Source organism: Enhydra lutris, unplaced genomic scaffold (genome assembly GCF_002288905.1).
Source record: "Enhydra lutris kenyoni isolate GAN:26980312 unplaced genomic scaffold, ASM228890v2 scaffoldscaffold3, whole genome shotgun sequence".
NCBI classification, from domain to species: Eukaryota; Metazoa; Chordata; class Mammalia; order Carnivora; family Mustelidae; genus Enhydra; species Enhydra lutris.
In genome coordinates this window covers 63,347,526-63,364,901 of record NW_019154087.1, presented here as the reverse complement: position 1 = coordinate 63,364,901, position 17,376 = coordinate 63,347,526, and the positions used below count along the sequence as shown (strand labels likewise).

At 39.2% G+C, this 17,376-nt stretch overlaps 1 protein-coding gene across 1 annotated transcript in view; it reads right to left on the bottom strand.

Annotated features, from left to right (window-relative positions):
• Nucleotides 1-516: 516 nt before the first annotated feature.
• LOC111154298 (SH3 domain containing 19) overlaps nt 517-17,376 on the bottom strand; it is a 49,368-nt gene continuing 32,508 nt past the window's right edge. Inside the window, exons 12-19 of the mRNA XM_022513808.1 lie at nt 15,551-15,623; nt 14,432-14,562; nt 12,330-12,388; nt 9,586-9,788; nt 9,060-9,112; nt 6,454-6,640; nt 5,964-6,061; nt 517-2,449 (exon numbers count right to left, since the gene is read on the bottom strand). Coding sequence (XP_022369516.1) covers nt 2,333-2,449; nt 5,964-6,061; nt 6,454-6,640; nt 9,060-9,112; nt 9,586-9,788; nt 12,330-12,388; nt 14,432-14,562; nt 15,551-15,623 — 921 coding nt within the window. The 3' untranslated portion in view covers nt 517-2,332. The remainder of the gene's footprint in view (nt 2,450-5,963; nt 6,062-6,453; nt 6,641-9,059; nt 9,113-9,585; nt 9,789-12,329; nt 12,389-14,431; nt 14,563-15,550; nt 15,624-17,376) is intronic.

Here is a 17,376-nt window from a genome sequence, read left to right as displayed (position 1 = left end):
TTGAGTAGGCTTTGGATGTACACTATCAGATTTCATCTAAAATTATGGAAAGGAAAAGTAATACATTCTTATTTCTCCCCTATGAAATTCACGGAGTATAAAAATTAGGTTCAATCAATACAGAGAATAAGGAGGTACCTATGAAAACCCATCCTGAGCAACATCCTGGCCTCTTGTCAGTTGAGTGGGTAGTAAGTGGCAAGCAAAAAAGGTGCCTTGAAGGAGTGAAATGATACAAAACAGAATTTTGTTTCAATAAAAACTTTTGTCAACAAGTTAAAGAGGTAAGATATTAGATCTTGGTGTATCCAAGATAGTACTGCTGTGTGTGAAATCTTTCCATCCAACCAACCAATCTACCAATTATCCAACCAACCAACCAACCAACCAACCAACCAACCAACCAACCAACCAACCCACTCAACCGTTTATTGAGCCCTGTATGGTGCAAAGGGCTGGAGACACAAAGGTATCATCTCCACTCTCAAAAAATTCAGTCTAGTATGAGAAAAGGACTTTGAAAAGTTCATTTCAGTTTATTATAGTGTCAAGTAGATTTACAACTATTGCACTTATCATTCTGCTAACACAAGGCCAAAATTTAAGAGGGATATTTTTCTCCAATAAAGCTAGGCTTTCACGATCTTTGATATATGATGTCACAATTATAGGCAAAATAATATACCTCATGTCCTATTCCAGACACATCCCCCACTTCCAGCTGTTGTGCACCTTACTGCAAATAAGAATTTACTTGAGATAATACTCTAAGTCATTCATTTCTCATGAAATTACTCTTAAGTGAGATTTGACAAGTTTTCTTTATAATGTCCTCTAACCAAAATGTATGAAAAATAGCTCCCCTACTCCAAAATCAATTATAACCATGTAACTGAAAAATGAAGTTCTATCAAAGACAAAGTAAACATCTCCTCCCATACAGAACGAGCTTTCAAATAATTGTTGACAACTGGCTGCCAAACTTTTTGGACAGTGGGAAACAATGACAAAAGCTAAAAAGTGGCCAAGCATATGAAACTCTTCTCAAAAATGGAAGAAAACCGTGAGGGCTGTTGGGGAAGTGTTTTACATTTCCAGTGAAATTCTATTCCATTGATCTGTCTGGAAGATTGTCTTCGACCTATTTGGCTTGAGCCCATAAACTGTAATTGATTCAATCACGTAAAGAACCACTTTTATCTTAAGTCTGGAATGCATAACAAATGGATAGCAGGAAAGTGTTTTTTTTAATTTACACTAATAATTTGCGCAGGAATAAACTGGGGACAAAAACCCAAAGAATTATCAGCCTTGGGTCTTCTTCAGTTATTTTTCATTCTGATTATAAGGAAGAAACGAGCTGTGGGGGTCTGGCGTTTTCTGTCTTAACAGTTGCTCTGTATTCTGAGATATATGTGATTCATAATGTACCACTATAACAAGACACAGGTTTTTATGTATTACTGGGGTAACACAAAGAAAATGAATTTTTCTTTGGGTACCAGTAATTGTCAAAAGAATGATTGCAGATTCAGAAAATGTGCTTTATAATAACCCTGTTAGCATGAAGTATACATGGAAGAAAGAAGGTGTGGCCGGTATGTGGAAGGGTTAGTTGTATTAGCAAGGCATTTCAGGATGGTTTTGGTTCTTTTGACTAAGATACATCAAATTCTAACCCCCTTTAAATCCTTGGACAAAGGGAAAAATACTTAGTAACAAAAGAAGCATTTGATAAGCACGAGCTGATTTACCAAGTGCTTATAAAGGCTCCAGCTAGTTAATAGACTGCCCCACCGGAAGCAAAGATTTGCCCTGGTAATAAGGATAATGGGCTTAAATGGTTAGAACTAATTTGAATGTCAAAAATGAAATTTAGATTACCAACCATGTCCTGACAGTTACAGCACAGAGAATATCAAATTACCAAATGTCCTCTTTTTAAACTAAAGTGAAAAATGAAGAAGCATGGTTAATTTCCTGGTGTTGAGGTCAAGATGTCAAAGTGCAACCTCTGCTCATAAGCCTCCCCATGCCGCCACGCCACCTGACGCTTTCCCTGGGGGAAGTGTGTACCTGCCTTGCTGATCCCACCAGAGGTCCTCCCTGGTAGGATACCAGGGTGGTTCACGGGTTTCCCCGTGCATGTTTCTACTGTGAATGAAAGCGGACTACAAAACCTGGACATATTCTGCTTTCAGAAAATTCTAGTGTACCATGTAGAGCACAGATATTTCTTTCAGTTTACAAAAATAGTGCAAAAACGTATCTGATAGTCAAAGTAATAGTTCAAGTGAGTGCTTATGCCAAAGAACACAGTCAATCTTCACCTTTAGCTGACTTGTAAAAACTGAACGTAGTTTTTGGGAAATATTCCAGATTTTCCCATTAGTTCTCCACTCATCCAGTCATCATCTACAGATTCCAGCTCTGTTATGATGTCTCCAGCCTGTCAGAAGACAAAAATTTCAAAGAATGATTATTTTCTATTGCGAGTAAGTGTGGAAAGAAGCCTCCTTGAAGAGGCATGGTTAATCTTCTCTTGATGTCACTCGCTGATCTTGATCTGCCCAGTGGGTTAACATGATAGGCCACACAGATGATGGAGACCTATGACACCCTCTGCTTATATGCCTCTTCTCAGAGCCCGTTCCTTCACCATTGTCACCCTTACTGCACTTTTATTTTCCCACTTGCATTTTGTGCCCCCCAATTCACTACTCCTAATCTCAAATTCTTCTTTAAGAACAGTCCTAGATGTCATATATGTTATATATAGATTTTTCATGTAACAATTACTTCCTGAGCACCCAGTATGTGTCAGACCCTGTTCTGAGTATTATGGACACAGCAAGGAATAAGGACTTCATCTTATTTATTTACTTATTTAAAAAAAAAAAAGATTTTATTTATTTATTTGACAGAGATCACAAGTAGGCAGAGAGGCAGGCAGAGAGAGATGAGGAAGCAGGCTCCCTGCTGAGCACAGAGCCCGATGCGGGGCTCGATCCCGAGACCTTGGGATCATGACCTGAGCCGAAGGCAGAGGATTTAACCCACTGAGGTCACCCAGGCCCCCAAGGACCTCATTTTAGAGTAGGGAGGCAAATAAATAAGCTGGCCCAAGAGGACAGAAAGTGGGGTTCACATCTCATTAGTTCCAGTCAGGGAACACCCCCCTAAAGGTGACATTTAAGCAAAGACTTGAAGGTAAGAGAGCCCATGTGTTTACCATAGGTAGTTCTACTCTGTGTACTTTACAGGAATTAACTCGCTTAAACAACACCACAGTCCTAGAGGTGGATGCTGTTATTTTGCTGTTTGAGAATTTTTTTTTTTTTTAAGATTTTATCCATTTATTTGACAGACAGAGATCACAAGTAGGCAGAGAGGCAGGCAGAGAGAGAGGAGGAAGCAGGCTCCCTGCTGAGCAGAGAGCCTGATTTGGGGCTCGATCCCAGGACCCTGGGATCATGACCTGAGCCGAAGGCAGAGGCCTTAACCCACTGAGCCACCCAGGCGCCCCATGAGAGAGATATTTTTATGGACTTCTTCATTTTACATCTCTCTGAAGCTCAGAGAGATTCAACAGCTTCCTCAGGGTTGCATGTCTAGTCAGTGGTAGGGTCAGGAGTCCAGTTCAGTGCGATTTCAGGGCTGGTGTTGCAAACCATTGGGATACATGGCCATCACAATTTACAGTGGACTTTTTACTTTTATCATTGCCTTTTCTCAACATCCTGAGCATTTTGAACTGTACATTCATTCCTCCACATAATGGTATCCTCCTTTACCATTTAGTTCATTCCATGCTTCTATGGTCTAACAATCAAATTTATATTCATTCCTTTAAAGAGCTTCTTTAAAGATGATTCTTTAAAGAGCTTCTCCCTGACTCAGAACATCTGATTTACCCTCATCAAGTTAGTCAAAGGGACTATGTGTCTTATTCGTGCGTGAATTATAATTCCTCAACAGATGAAGACATCATTTTTTTAATTTTCTCTTGAAACTATTTTGTTCTTTATGGATTCTAACCATTTCTTAGAATCTGGGCTTAAGATTCTATAATGGTTCAGGATGACCCTGGCTACTTTTAAGAATATCTTTATCAGGCTAAATGGATTTTATTTATAGCACTAGTACACTGCCCTCTGTAAAAATGGTTTGATTTAAGGCCTTTCTTTATGGAAAATGGAAGGGGAAAATGCTGACTATCAAATGTCATTAATTTACTTTACTCTGCCAAAATCTGTAAAAATTCTGGCTGTTCAAAGTTTCTATTATAAATAAGTTCCTTCTGGTTCCTAAATTATAACATAATAGTTAAATGAAACCATTTTTTTTTTTTTTTTTTTTTGGCTCTGGTCTATACGTACATACTATGTATGTCAGTTTTCTGATGGCGAGGAAAATTTCTTTTTCAAAAAAAGTTCTACTAAAATTCTGTGAATATTTAATAAAATATTAAAGATTAACAATGAATCCCTTAAGCTAAAAAAACTCAGGAACTACCCTGTTTATATTCAGTCATTTGTAAAATGAAGACACCCTATTTTCTGGAGAATATTGTGAATTCTGTTATTGACACTGACATAACTTAAACAAAGGCCAAAATAACATCCAAAGAGTTTGAATCCAGATTGTTCACTTGCAGTAACATTTTACGTAACAATAAAAAGAATGAACTTTGAGCCACTGATTCCCATGACAGAAAAAGATGAGGGCAACGGTTTCCAAACATTTGGATTCTGAGAACCAAGAAATTAAGGAGAAAAAAAGGGAACTGATACAAGGTTACCAAATTATAATTCTGCATAATAAATAGTATTTACTCACAGCATTTTATAAGAGAAATGACATTTTAATATGAAAAGGAAGAAATTCCCAGAAGAATGGAAAACTCCATAACAAAATAGGAAAGTTAGCAACTTTCTACTGACTTATCTCTGCATGCCCCTTACTCCACGACTTCCCAGCATCATCTTCAACTCCCTTGTTTTGTTTTTGATAGCTGGTGGGGTAGCCACTGTTTTAAGTCTCATCTTCTCCAATCACTCCCTGATGATTTAATTTTTTCTATGGCAACTCTGCCTCTGGCCGAGTATCCGGTGATAGAGAACTTCCCAGCATCTGACGCAGGCTGCTCTGATGGCAACTGAAGGAAACCCACCCTCTTTCCTCTTGGAACAGTCCCAAAGTCCTGTCCTGAGTGCCTTCCTCTGACCATGGTCAGAGGAAATATTCTGTTCTTACTCTTTAAAAAACAAACAAAAAAGAACAAACAAAAAAGAGGAGGTACTTCTTTGGTAAAGTAAAATTGGATTTTAGGCTGCTAAAAACAAAAAACAAAAACAACACATTTGCAGGGGCACCTGGCTGACTCAGTCAGAAGACTGTGCGACTCTTGATCTCAGGGGCATGAGTTCAAGTGCCACGTTGGGTGTAGAGATGACTTAAATAAATAAATAAATAAGCCTTCGCATAGGAGCATAACCTTTTGGGATCATTTCCCCAAAGTCTAGTCAGTATCTTCGTAGACAAGACTCCAGTGTTTTACGAAGCCTGCTGCCGTGGCCAGCTGTGGCAGGAACCATCTGATTCTTCCATTGATTTCGAAGACATGATAGTAGCAGGCTGCAAAGGCCATGGAGAGAATTATCCTTCACTAGGGCTACCAATGAAAATTCCAGTATTGTTGAGCTCAGATGTTACAAGGCCCAGGAATAAGGAATTTGTTTGGGGACTGTGGGGCGGTAAGGTTTTAAGTACTTAAATGCCTTGCTGATAATTTAAATGTGCCCTATTCACCTTCTCTAATCCTATCCATTAGAGTTAGCGTCTAAGATCTGTTCATTCCTGACTAATAATCAAGACTCCACCCAAATGTTCCCCTCTTCACTGGAAGACACTTCAAAATTTACAACCATTTAATGCAGTTACAAAAAGATACATGTTCTGACCTTGAAGGAAAGTTCATCTTCATTCTCCCCATGGAAATCATACAAGGCTTTGGCCTTCTTCCCCTTCAATGCCAAAGCAGACATACTTTTTGCCTCTGCTATGAAGACACCAAAAATCCAAATATATAGAGAGAGACATTGGACTAAAACACAAATCAAACATTTCAAGAAGCCCCCCTTCTCATTCCTGGGACAGAATAATTTCAATTAATTTTGTATCTATTTAGCTCGCAAAAAGATGTTTTCTTACCAGGAATAAAACTAGACAGCATACATTTAGTAGACAAAATTAGCCATTATTAAGTGAAGGCATTTTTGTCTTTATTTTCCCCCCAAAACAAGAGAGTTTGCATACATTTATGAATCAACTCTTTCAAATACAGGAAAGCAAGTTAAACTGAGCATGGCCAGAGGGGAAAGGAATATCTACCATTTCCAAAGGTCTTAGGCTCCCCTTCGAGAGAAACAGTCATTTCTGCAGTTGCCATACCTGGGCAGGGCCGCACGAAGACTGCTGGGAAGATCCCCTCCCTGTCACGCAGTCTGCCCTTGTACCAGTCAGAGTCCACACGCTCAAGGATCAGGATCCGGTCTCCCCTCCGGAAGGATAAGTCATCACTGGTCTCTGCTGTAAAACTGTGAAGGGCTTCACACCATTCTCCAGAAAGACTATCATCCTGTTACAAACCACAAGTTTGGTAAGAAATGTGAGATTTTATTTGACTTTGATTCCTACAAAGCTTAAAAAAGTAGTGGGGGAAAGAAAAAAGAAGAAAAGCTAAGGGGTTAAAGATTTCAAAGCCTGAAGGCTTCTTTAAATCACCCAAGACTTTATGTTTCCTACCAACTTTCAGAAATAAAAGCTTCCAATAACTTTTTTCTTAAAAGAGAATTCCAAATGACAGATATGATGAGATTTGCGGCTTTTTGGCTTTTAAGGTATACATACAATGCTTAAGCAAAACCTTTTTTCTAATTGTGATCTTTTTTTTTTTTAATTTTATTCATTTATTTGACACACAGAGAGAGAAATCACAAGTAGGCAGAGAGGCAGGCAGAGAGAGAGGAGGAAGCAGGCTCTCTGCTGAGCAGAGAGCCCGATGCGGGACTCGATCCCAGGACTCTGGGATCATGACCTGAGCTGAAGGCAGAGGCTTAACCCACTGAGCCACCCAGGCACCGTCTAATTGTGATCTTAAAATAACATCTGTAACATGAGTTACATTAAAAACGTTAGGTAAAAGCATATGGTGTTTACGTATAGTATTTATGACGCTTTGAAAAATTCTGGTGAAGCATATAATTTTCAGTAAAGCTCTTCTTTACCTAAATTAGGAAGGCTCAGAATGGGCAGTCTGTTAATTCCAGATCTTTACCTGATTCACAGGCTATCAGATTCCATCACGTGGGACTTCATTATTCACACTTTTAATTTTATGAGGTATATAGTTAGCTTTAAGGCTGGCGCGGTAATGACCCAAACATGGTGGGCTAGTATGAGGAAACGCTCCAACAAGAATGCTTTTACCTCACATCCAACAGAGGAAGGTTTTGCTCTGTAAAAACGTGTCTCTGCCAAGTCAGGATGGGAACCCCATGTTCGAGGAGCTCAAGCAGTGAAGAGAGGAAAATGCGAAGGCAAAGGCTTGGAGCCAGACAGGCCTGGGTTCTAGAACCGAGCCTCAGATTCATGTTAGTACTGCTCAGTGTTGTTGTGAGGGCAGAATGAGGTAATGCAGATTGCACGCTGGACACAGCGCCTAGCATAGCTGAAGTTTGCCACAACTGATAGGCTACTATACAAAAACAAAAATATAAGCAAACAAACCCCCTCTTTTTCTTGAACTTGAGTAACCCATCTTCAAGAATGGCACTTTCAACCCCTAAGAAATGCAGGCAACTAATGTGAACATTTCCTTCTGGAGAACTGTAGTCACCAACCTTCCTGTTTGACTTTATCAGTGAGCAGGGATCAAAGAATTTAGAGACACACAGCCCAATTACCAGTGACGTTTTGATAAACAATGACCCCATCAGGCTCACTCTTCTAAAACAGGTCATAAAAACAATGGCAATCACCCACATTCCTATTCCATTTAAACACTCTAAAGTCACATTATACAGCATAACATTTTTAATATTTTTTCTCTTTCCCACTATAAAAATAATAAAATGTTCCCAAACATTTGGCAAGTTGGAAAATGTATGAAGTTGGGAAAAAAAAAACCCACCCCTTACAGCAACTTAAATATATTTCCTTCTAGTCAGTCTTTTATGCTATATATTCAATTTCCCTATATGTTTTCCTCCCATGACATTTACTTTATAAATCTAGTATTCATGGTCTCAGAACATCCTCCGAATAATGGTCATATTTAGGTTGCTTCTAATTTTTTCCTATTATACAAACACCACCATGACCATCTTTGTGAAGAAAACCTTTTTTTTCCCCCTTGGGGGTCGGGGAAGCAAGGGGAAGGACAAAGGGAAAGGGAGAGAACCTCCAGCAAACTCTGTGCTGAGCATGGAGCCCCACGTGGGGTTCAATCACAACCTGAGTTGAAACCAAGAATCAGATGCTCAACCAAGATACCCAGGCGCCCTTTAAATTTTTTTTTAGTATCAGTCACTTATGGTATCTCTTTTATGAATATTCTAATCATGTCTCTTTGTTTTTATAAAAAAAAAATAGCACATCTTTTAAAAAAAATTTATTTATTTACTTGACAGAGAGAGAGACAGCAAGAAAGGGAACACAAGCAGGGGGAGTGGGAGAGGGAGAAGCAGGCTTCTGCTGAGCAGGGAGCCCAATGCAGGGCTTGATCCCAAGACCCTGGGATCATGACCTGACCTAAGCCAAAAGCAGACACTTAATGACTGGGTCACCTAGGCACCCTGTTTGCATGTCTTCCTAACCCATCTTTATGAGCTCTATTATACAGAATAAAGACAGTAACCTTCTAACCATTTACTTCAAACATTTGCTCCATGAATTGAAAAATGGTTTATAACATTTTCTCTTGTTAATTATGATTTTAATATTCCTCCCAGAGTTGAAAGCAGTTTTCACTACAGTTGCCTATTCAAGCGGCCTACCTGAGAATTTGCACCAGAATCTTCTTTTTTGGTCCTGGGTGGTACTTTTGTGCCTATGTTTAAGGAAAAAAAAAAAAAAAAGTTAAAACTTTAGATGTTGCTATTGGAGATGCAATAGATGTTGGAGAAAAACCACAGAGAGAGAATAAAAATTCGGGGACTCCAGATCAGTCTCTTCATGTTCTGGATAACTCTGACCAGTACCATCCTCTTTGGGCTTGTTTTCTTTACTGAGAAGTGGAGGATACACATTAGTTATACTAGATAGTCTACTTCTGTTTAATAGTCTATGATTCTTTACAATTTCTGATATGAAGCAATTGCTAATTACCTAAAACACCAATGCCAGATCTTTGAGAGATTACCACAATAATGGCTATCCCAATAATGATTATTATCATTTAAAAATAATTTTTCTTTCTACTTAAAAAAATATAAATTATTAAGCAGCTCAAGAATTATCCTATTATTTGGTTTAGTTGAATTAGGATAGAACATAATAAAAAACCATATTCTCCATACTCACTGAAAACATTTGTTCCAGAGGTGGGATGGTCCTCCACGAGTTCTACAAAATTAAGGGGAAAAATCCCAGTTCTGTCTCGAAGTTCTCCTCTGGCCCATTCTTCACTCACATACTCTTTAAGAATAATAATTTCTCCCTCCGAGAAGCTTAACTCATCCTTCTGGTCTCCAATATATTCAAACCGAGCGACACATCTTGGGCCCCTGAACAAAGATCAAGCTGTGGGTTAACCTAGGGAGTACTAACTTTCAAAATGCTGTAAAACCTGCACTCAGTCTTTCAATAAACATGTATTCTGTGGGGCGCCTGGGTGGCTCAGTGGGTTAAGCCGCTGCCTTCGGCTCAGGTCATGATCTCGGGGTCCTGGGATCGAGTCCCGCATCAGGCTCTCTGCTCAGCAGGGAGCCTGCTTCCTCCTCTCTCTCCGCCTGCCTCTCTGTCTACTTGTGGTCTCTCTCTGTCAAATAAATAAATAAATAAATAAAATAAAATAAAAAAAAACCCAAAAAACCATGTATTCTGTGTTTATTGTGGAACAAGATACACGAGGCATAATTTAAAAATTCCTGTGGAAAAGAGTAAGCTATATTTCTAAATGATAGTCCTTACTTTCTAGATATGAACCTACACTCTCAAAAAGAGTAAAGAAGAAAGGCCAAAGTCAGGGTCACAGAGTACATGTAGAATTCCAAATGAGGGTCTGGATGGAGAGAGGTCAGTCTACACTGGTCGTCTTTTGGTCACCTTTACTTCATTACATGTTGGTGTATGCCCGGGCCACAGAAATCCACGGCCGAATCCGAACCCTCTCAATCAGAGAAGGTTTAGGAGCTGAGTTTAGGAGCGTCCACCCTGAGAATCTCGGGGCAAGGCACGGAACTTCCGCAGCAGAAGGCAATGGGCATCAGCTGGGCAGAGGAGACCGCAACACGTGGTGACTCATCCGTGAGTTGTCTATAGGGATACGTGGTCTTCACAACCAGGAAGTTGGAAGAAAACAGAAACTGGGAAAATTGTAACAACCGTAAACTTAATGCGGTTTTTTAATTTTAATTTTTTAAAGATTTTATTTATTTATTTGACAGAGAGAGATCACAAGTAGGTAGAGAGGCAGGCAGAGAGAGAGAGAGGGAAGCAGGCTCCCTGCTGATCAGAGAGCCCGATGTGGGACTCGATCCCAGGACCCTGAGATCATGACCCGATTCGAAGGCAGCAGCTTAACCCACTGAGCCACCCAGGCGCCCCAATGCAGTTTTTTAAAAAGATGATTTCTGTAATCACCTTTAAAAAGGCTTCACTTCTGAGAATAAGAACAATCCTTCAATGATCTACAATTGTGACTAAAAATAAGGTGAAAGTAGAGATAAAACGGTGTCTCTGGAAGGCACAGTTTAATACCAAACCTTCGATTTAAGGCTTCAGAAAGGAAGTCTCAGTCGGAGACTCAGAAGCAACAGTCGCAGGAGACACAACTGCCTGAGGAGACAAGGTCGGTCCCGGCACCAATCAAAGTCTAATTTAGGTCCAGTTAATGGACCAACGGCTGCGAAAGCCCACTTTAAATTCAACCTGCTGACACAGTAAACACTGCTTAGAAATAGGAGACAAATTGAACCTGAGATAGAATTCAACTATTGTGACATCAGAAGTTTTCTTATTTGTGGTAACCTTTGCATTTATTTTCTGAAGTCCTTGGGGAGCATCTCCTTATGTCTGACCTATTCAAAGACAGGTTTACAGTCTTCAGCAGGTAGTGAATTCTACTAATTTGCTCCTCTAACTGGAATATAAAGTTGCAGTGTGGCAGTGTTTTAAATCACAAAGGAGTTACGGTGGTGCGTAAAAGGGTATATAAATTCACGGAAAGGTCTTTAGGCATAAAGGTAGACCTCTCCACCTTAACTCTTCCTTTACTTTCTTCTCATTCCTCTTAAAAACAAAACAATATAAAAGGCCTAGCAGTTTTTGTAGGATTCCTATTTCTATAAGGTTAAAATATTTTCAGTGACAAAGATAACTGAACCTTCTAAATAGTCTGTTGGTAGATAGACAGAAGGCCCAAGCAAAATGCATCAGATAACGAACCTGTCTCTGCTCGAACTCAGGCCAGGCTGTGTGTGGAAAGCTGCAGGAGTTAGTCTGTGGCTGTCTGTCTGTCCTGCATGACATGGAGCATTGCTCCTGCCAGCTTCTATCGGCATGTCGCATTTATCAGAATTTTAATCCACTATGGCTTTTTATTTTTATTTATTCATTTATTTTTTTAAAAAGATTTTATTTATTTATTTGAGAGAGAGCGAGAGAATGAGAGAGAGAGAAAGCAGGAGAGGCAGCAGGTCAGGGGGAGCCTGAGCAGAAGCCGAGCAGGGAGCCTGACGCAGGACTGGAACCCCTGACTCCAGGATCATGGCCTGAGCCAAAGGTAGTCGCCCAACCAACTAAGCCACCCGGGCACCCATTATTCACTTATTTTCTAAAAAGATTTTATTTCTAAGTGATCTTTACACCCAGCATGGGGCTTGAACTTACAACCCTGAGATCAAGAGTCACATGCTCTTCCAACTGAGCCAGCCAGGCGCACCCCTCCCCCCCACCACTAAGGCTTTTTAAACCCTCATCATTACAAAGACACACTGAGAAGGTGAATAATCACACATGTTAAGTGTTTGAAGTTTGGTAATTCTTTATGACATAAATGCTTGCCTCCTTTGCATTTTGTGCAAAAGAACACAAATCAAACTTACTTAACACAGTGAGATGAAACAGATTCTCTTTTCCCATTTCCTCCTTCTGGAACATCAATCTGTAAAGACAACGTCAAGGCAACAATTTTATGTTTTCAGATTTTAGTAAGATAAATGTAAGGCTCAGTAATTAGGAAATATGTGATTAAAACTAGCCAATTTACATAGGTATTAAGCTGATGAAGTTGTACCACAGGTGCTAAAAGGTAAGAAACCCAGAATTGGGGTTTTGAAAAAAAAAAAATATGTAACCTGTCTTTCCGCAGTAGCCTTTTTTGAATCGCCAATCAATCCTCTTTCTTGCTGGAATAAGCACACTGATACTGCTCTACAACAGACTCAATTTTCTCTCTCCCACATCCTCTAAGTCAAAAGCTTCAGATGAGGAGGACTGAAGACAGAAACTAGGCAGCAAGCACTCAGGCACCAGCCCGCCTATTTCAAAGCGTTAGTAGAATTCTGCCGTACTTTCCTGACCCCCAAACAAAAATTTTAATCAAACTCGTGGATTCTCTCTCTTTTCCCCACTCTGGACCATTTTCTTTTCCTTCAGTGTGAGTGGGGAAGAAGTAAGGAGAGAGTACTCAGTGAGCGTCTATTAACTGGCAGGCACTTTACAGAATACCTTATTTACAAGGCTCAGTAGAGCGGGGTTGTCATAAAATATTTGACCATAATGCACTACGCCTGACACTACGTTAAGGTTTTGAGGTTTATTTGAAATAAATCAGCACCCTTCCTGATCAATTCTGAAAGTTTAAAAACAATTTTTTAAACCAGGAGGCTTCGAAGTGGCACTTATACCAATAAAATGGCAGATTCGGTGTGACTGATTTCACTGTGGTTACTGGGCTTTTTAAAGTACTGCCATATTGGGCAGAAGAAAAATAAGGAAGAGTGCTAAAACTAACATTATTCTTAATATTAATTTAGAGAGTGTGGTAAAGATTTCTCTAAAGAGTCAGGGCATATAGAGATCTCTATCTATATATACACTGCACAATTTTTAAGACCCTCATTTTAGAATTCAAGAGACTCAAACTCATTTATCTTTGAAAAATACAGTTTTTTAAAAAAATATTTTATTTATGCATTTGACAGAGAGAGATACACCCAGAGAGAGAGAATGAGCAGAGGGAGAAGCAGGCTCCCCACTGAGCCAGGAGCCTGACATGCGGCTTGATCCCAGGACCCGGGGATCATGACCTGAGCTGAAGGCAGACTTTAATCATCTGAACCACCCAGGTGCCCCAGGTTTTCTGTTGTTTTTGTTTGTCTTGTTTCTTAGGTTTCTGATGTAATGGAAAATGCTTGGCTTTTTCCCCTTCAAATAAGCTGTTAATGCTCAATGATTTAAGCTAGCTTTATTGATATCTTCCAGTATCAGTAAGTTATATTACGGACTGAGTCATACTCTTCCTATTGATATAAATGTTCAAGTGGCATTCTGATTTTCTGTCCATGTTTCACAGACATCTGGGCTTACTAGCACTGAAGGCTCTACAATATGGACTCACATACTGCAGGCTGGGAGGGTGTAAAAAATTCTGATACTTTAATTTTTTCCAATCAGATTTGAATTTATTATGTGAAAAACCATGAATGGACCACTACCTCTAATGAAAGTACTTTAGTAACCCCAAACCTTTTTTTTTTTTAAGATGAAAATAAATGGGAATGGAAAGAATGAAAGAAACCAAAATTGATATGTACTCCAAAGAAAGTAAGTGGCACCATAACCTCAGGGAAAATTCCTCTGGGACTATCTGGTACCATTTAATTGTTGTTTACTAAAAGTTTCAAGGAGTTAATATATATCGTTTAGTGCCTACCCACCCCTCCAAGTTGGTTCGTGTGTTGACCTGCAGTCATTTCCCACCTTCGGATTTCAGACAACACTGAGGCATTAAGTTGTACACTCCACATAAAATAATAATAATCATTATCTAGTTAAACAAAACTTTATTTTTCAAATTTTCCAAATACCAGATGCATCAACGTTAGAACATGAACAGGAATGTAAGAATCTAGGCTTCCGTTTTTTTCCAAACTGCAAGTTACACAGAATATATGACAAATTTAAACAAGCATTACCCACTTACAATTACTCTGACGTAGTTGGCAGGAAATATGCCAGTCTGGTTTCTACATCTCCCTCTATACCAATCTGGGTCTATTTTTTCCAGAAGATAAACAATTTCTCCAGAAGTGAGGTGCAAGTCATCAGCTTGCTCTGTAACATAAAATTATAATTACGTATATGATGAATTCTCTTGGTTGCAGATTTGATTAAAGCAGAGCACAAAGTAACATTTACTTCTGTCCACTGAGGCAGTATGTTCCAGTGATTCTGAGAACAGATTAGTTCAATCAAATTGACTTAAAAATATATTCTTTTGGGGGGGATATTGTTATTATGAGCTTCCTCTTTAAAGACCAAATTAGATGCATTTACCATGCATTGATTGATAGGAAATGGTTAAAAAAAAAAATACTATGCTGGCCAACGGTTCCTACAGGGCCAATATAAACGTTTGCTGAATACATATTGAACAATGAAAGATTTTATAGACATAGTATAATATTCTTATTATTCTCAATCATGCTTAAAAATCATTTTAATCTCAAAATATTAACTAAGGGACTACTACAGCTCTTTAGCAAGCAAATGTACTCACACTAAAATAAAATCAGTCTACCAAGCAGATCAGAAGAGGTGTTAAATAAATCAGGAGTTTATTTGTAGTCCTGTAATCTTAGATATAAAAGGTATCTAAAAATTTATTACAAAAAATGTATATTTTCATCTTGTAAATAATAGCTATGTGTGCAAATTTTGCAACTGAAAATTATTTCACTTATTAAATTAGAACTAATCTCATTATAATTGTTAATTGGTATGCACTGTTTTTAAAGAGTTAAAAGTTTGCAGTTGGTAGGCAATTTGATATTTGTTCATTGTAAGGAACCCTCCCTCCTTTCTGCCTCCCCTCACTCTTTCTCTCTCACAGGAGTTTCAAAGGCAAGGGAATGCAGCTAAGCTCTCTGGAATGGTTGGGTCCAATCGACCCTTCCTTGAAGGCAGGGTGATAGATAAAATGACCTTTCCAATTCAGAACTCCACTGGTACAGAATATGAAGATGTCCTTGAGAGGTTAATTCAGGGAAGATGGCTGCCTGGCTATCCTAAGGCTCTAGCACCTGATTACTCATGTGCTTACCTGCTGGAAAATCATGAAGAACAACAGCATGAGGGGCACTACTGTCAACAGGCTTCTGGGCATGGTTCGGATCCTGAGGGAGAAAACAGGGCTATGAATGAAATGTGCAGGATGGATGCTGGATTTGCCAGTCACTCTGAGACCATTTTTTTTTCTCATTAGAATCCTCTTGACACAATTATATTCTGAGTACAAGATGCAAACCACACAGCTGAGCCAAACAAGGCAATCATTATCAAGTTGAAAAGGCATGTGTCCTTGCCAAGGGAGGAGAGAAATAACTCAATTGTAATATCCCCCAGCACTTTTTTGAAACCAAGAGAGTAAAATAAAAGGGAATTAACTTTTTATCATTATTATTATTATTTTTTAAACTAGTACCATTCTCCTCTGAAGTAGTGGTTTTTGATCTGTGTACCTTGCCAAGGTCGCTTTTTCCTTAAATTACGATCAGTATTAAATTTCAACAGAGCCTTAAAAGTTGAATCTTCATTAAAATGGAAAAAGAAGAAAGCTCTGCAATTTATGCTCTTGCCTTTCATAATGAAAAGAGCTAATGACTTCCACACAAGTATAATTCACAAAAAGTAAAATCTATTTCATTTATTACCACTTAACAGAATGCTTTCTCTAATTTGAAGGCCAACAACACTACTTCCCATGCCTCGTCTGGATTTTCTATTTAATCTAAATGGTTTATTCAACAGTAATTCTAAGTAAATTAGCAAAGAGAATTCAATACTCTCTACTCATGTAGCCAACTTCCTAGATTGGCTAGGGGAGAAGGTAAAGTTGAAGAGTGACCTTTTCTCATTGGCAAGCAGTTGTTACTCTTAGTTTAACACGAATAAGTTATCATCATCATCATCTAATCTAACTAAAAGATATTATTTGGAGTTATAACTTCAAACTCTTCAATACTCACAAACTTCTGAACTGAATGAAGGTAGATTTATTACCTCATCTTTCAATCAAAATACCTCCCCCTCCCCCCCCAGGCATGCTATATTCTCTCAAGTTAGGTAATCATAAATACTAATTTAGGCCAAGACAGCTTACCAAAGTAACACTGATATTTTCTTGGAAGCTGCTCAGTGCTTTTCTCTAACTAAATAAGCATGATGAGAATTTCAGGAAAGGAGCTGTGAGGTATCTGCAGTCTGGAGGGGCTTTAAAAAATTTACTTAAGTGGGGACCCTGGGTGGCTCAGTGGGTTAAAGCCTCTGCCTTCAGCTCGGGTCATGATCCCAGGGTCCTGGGATCGAGCCCCGTGTCAGGCTCCCTGCTCCTCGGAGGGCCTGCTTCCTCCTCTCTCTCTGCCTGCCTCCCTGCCTACTTGTGATCTCTCTCTCTGTCAAATGAATAAATAAAAAATCTTTAAAAAAATTAAAAAAAATTCACTTAAGTTATTATAGGTGTGTCTGTATGATTTTCATTTTTTTCTGATTTACCTCTGTGGAAAAAGGAATGACTATTCAGTGAATGGTGTCAGGCTAGATGGCTATCTATTGGGAAAAAAAATGAAGTCAGAGGCTTACCCCACACCAAACACAAACAAGAATCTTCAAAGGGGCCCAACAATCTGAACATTACCAAGCCTGAGAGGGAAGATGAGGTGGGACAGTAACTTGAGCCTCCCAATTAGTTTCCCTTCTCCGTCTTCAATGCAAGGATTTCCCCAGCAATGAGGCCATAGACCTGGCCTGGCCTGGCAGCTGAGGGGCAGAGGAACAGGGTTGGCCACGTGGCCACGACTCTGACCACGCCATCAGGGTGGGTATCTGGTAGGTACATGGAATATATTCCAAAGCTCTTCCTAATAGGAC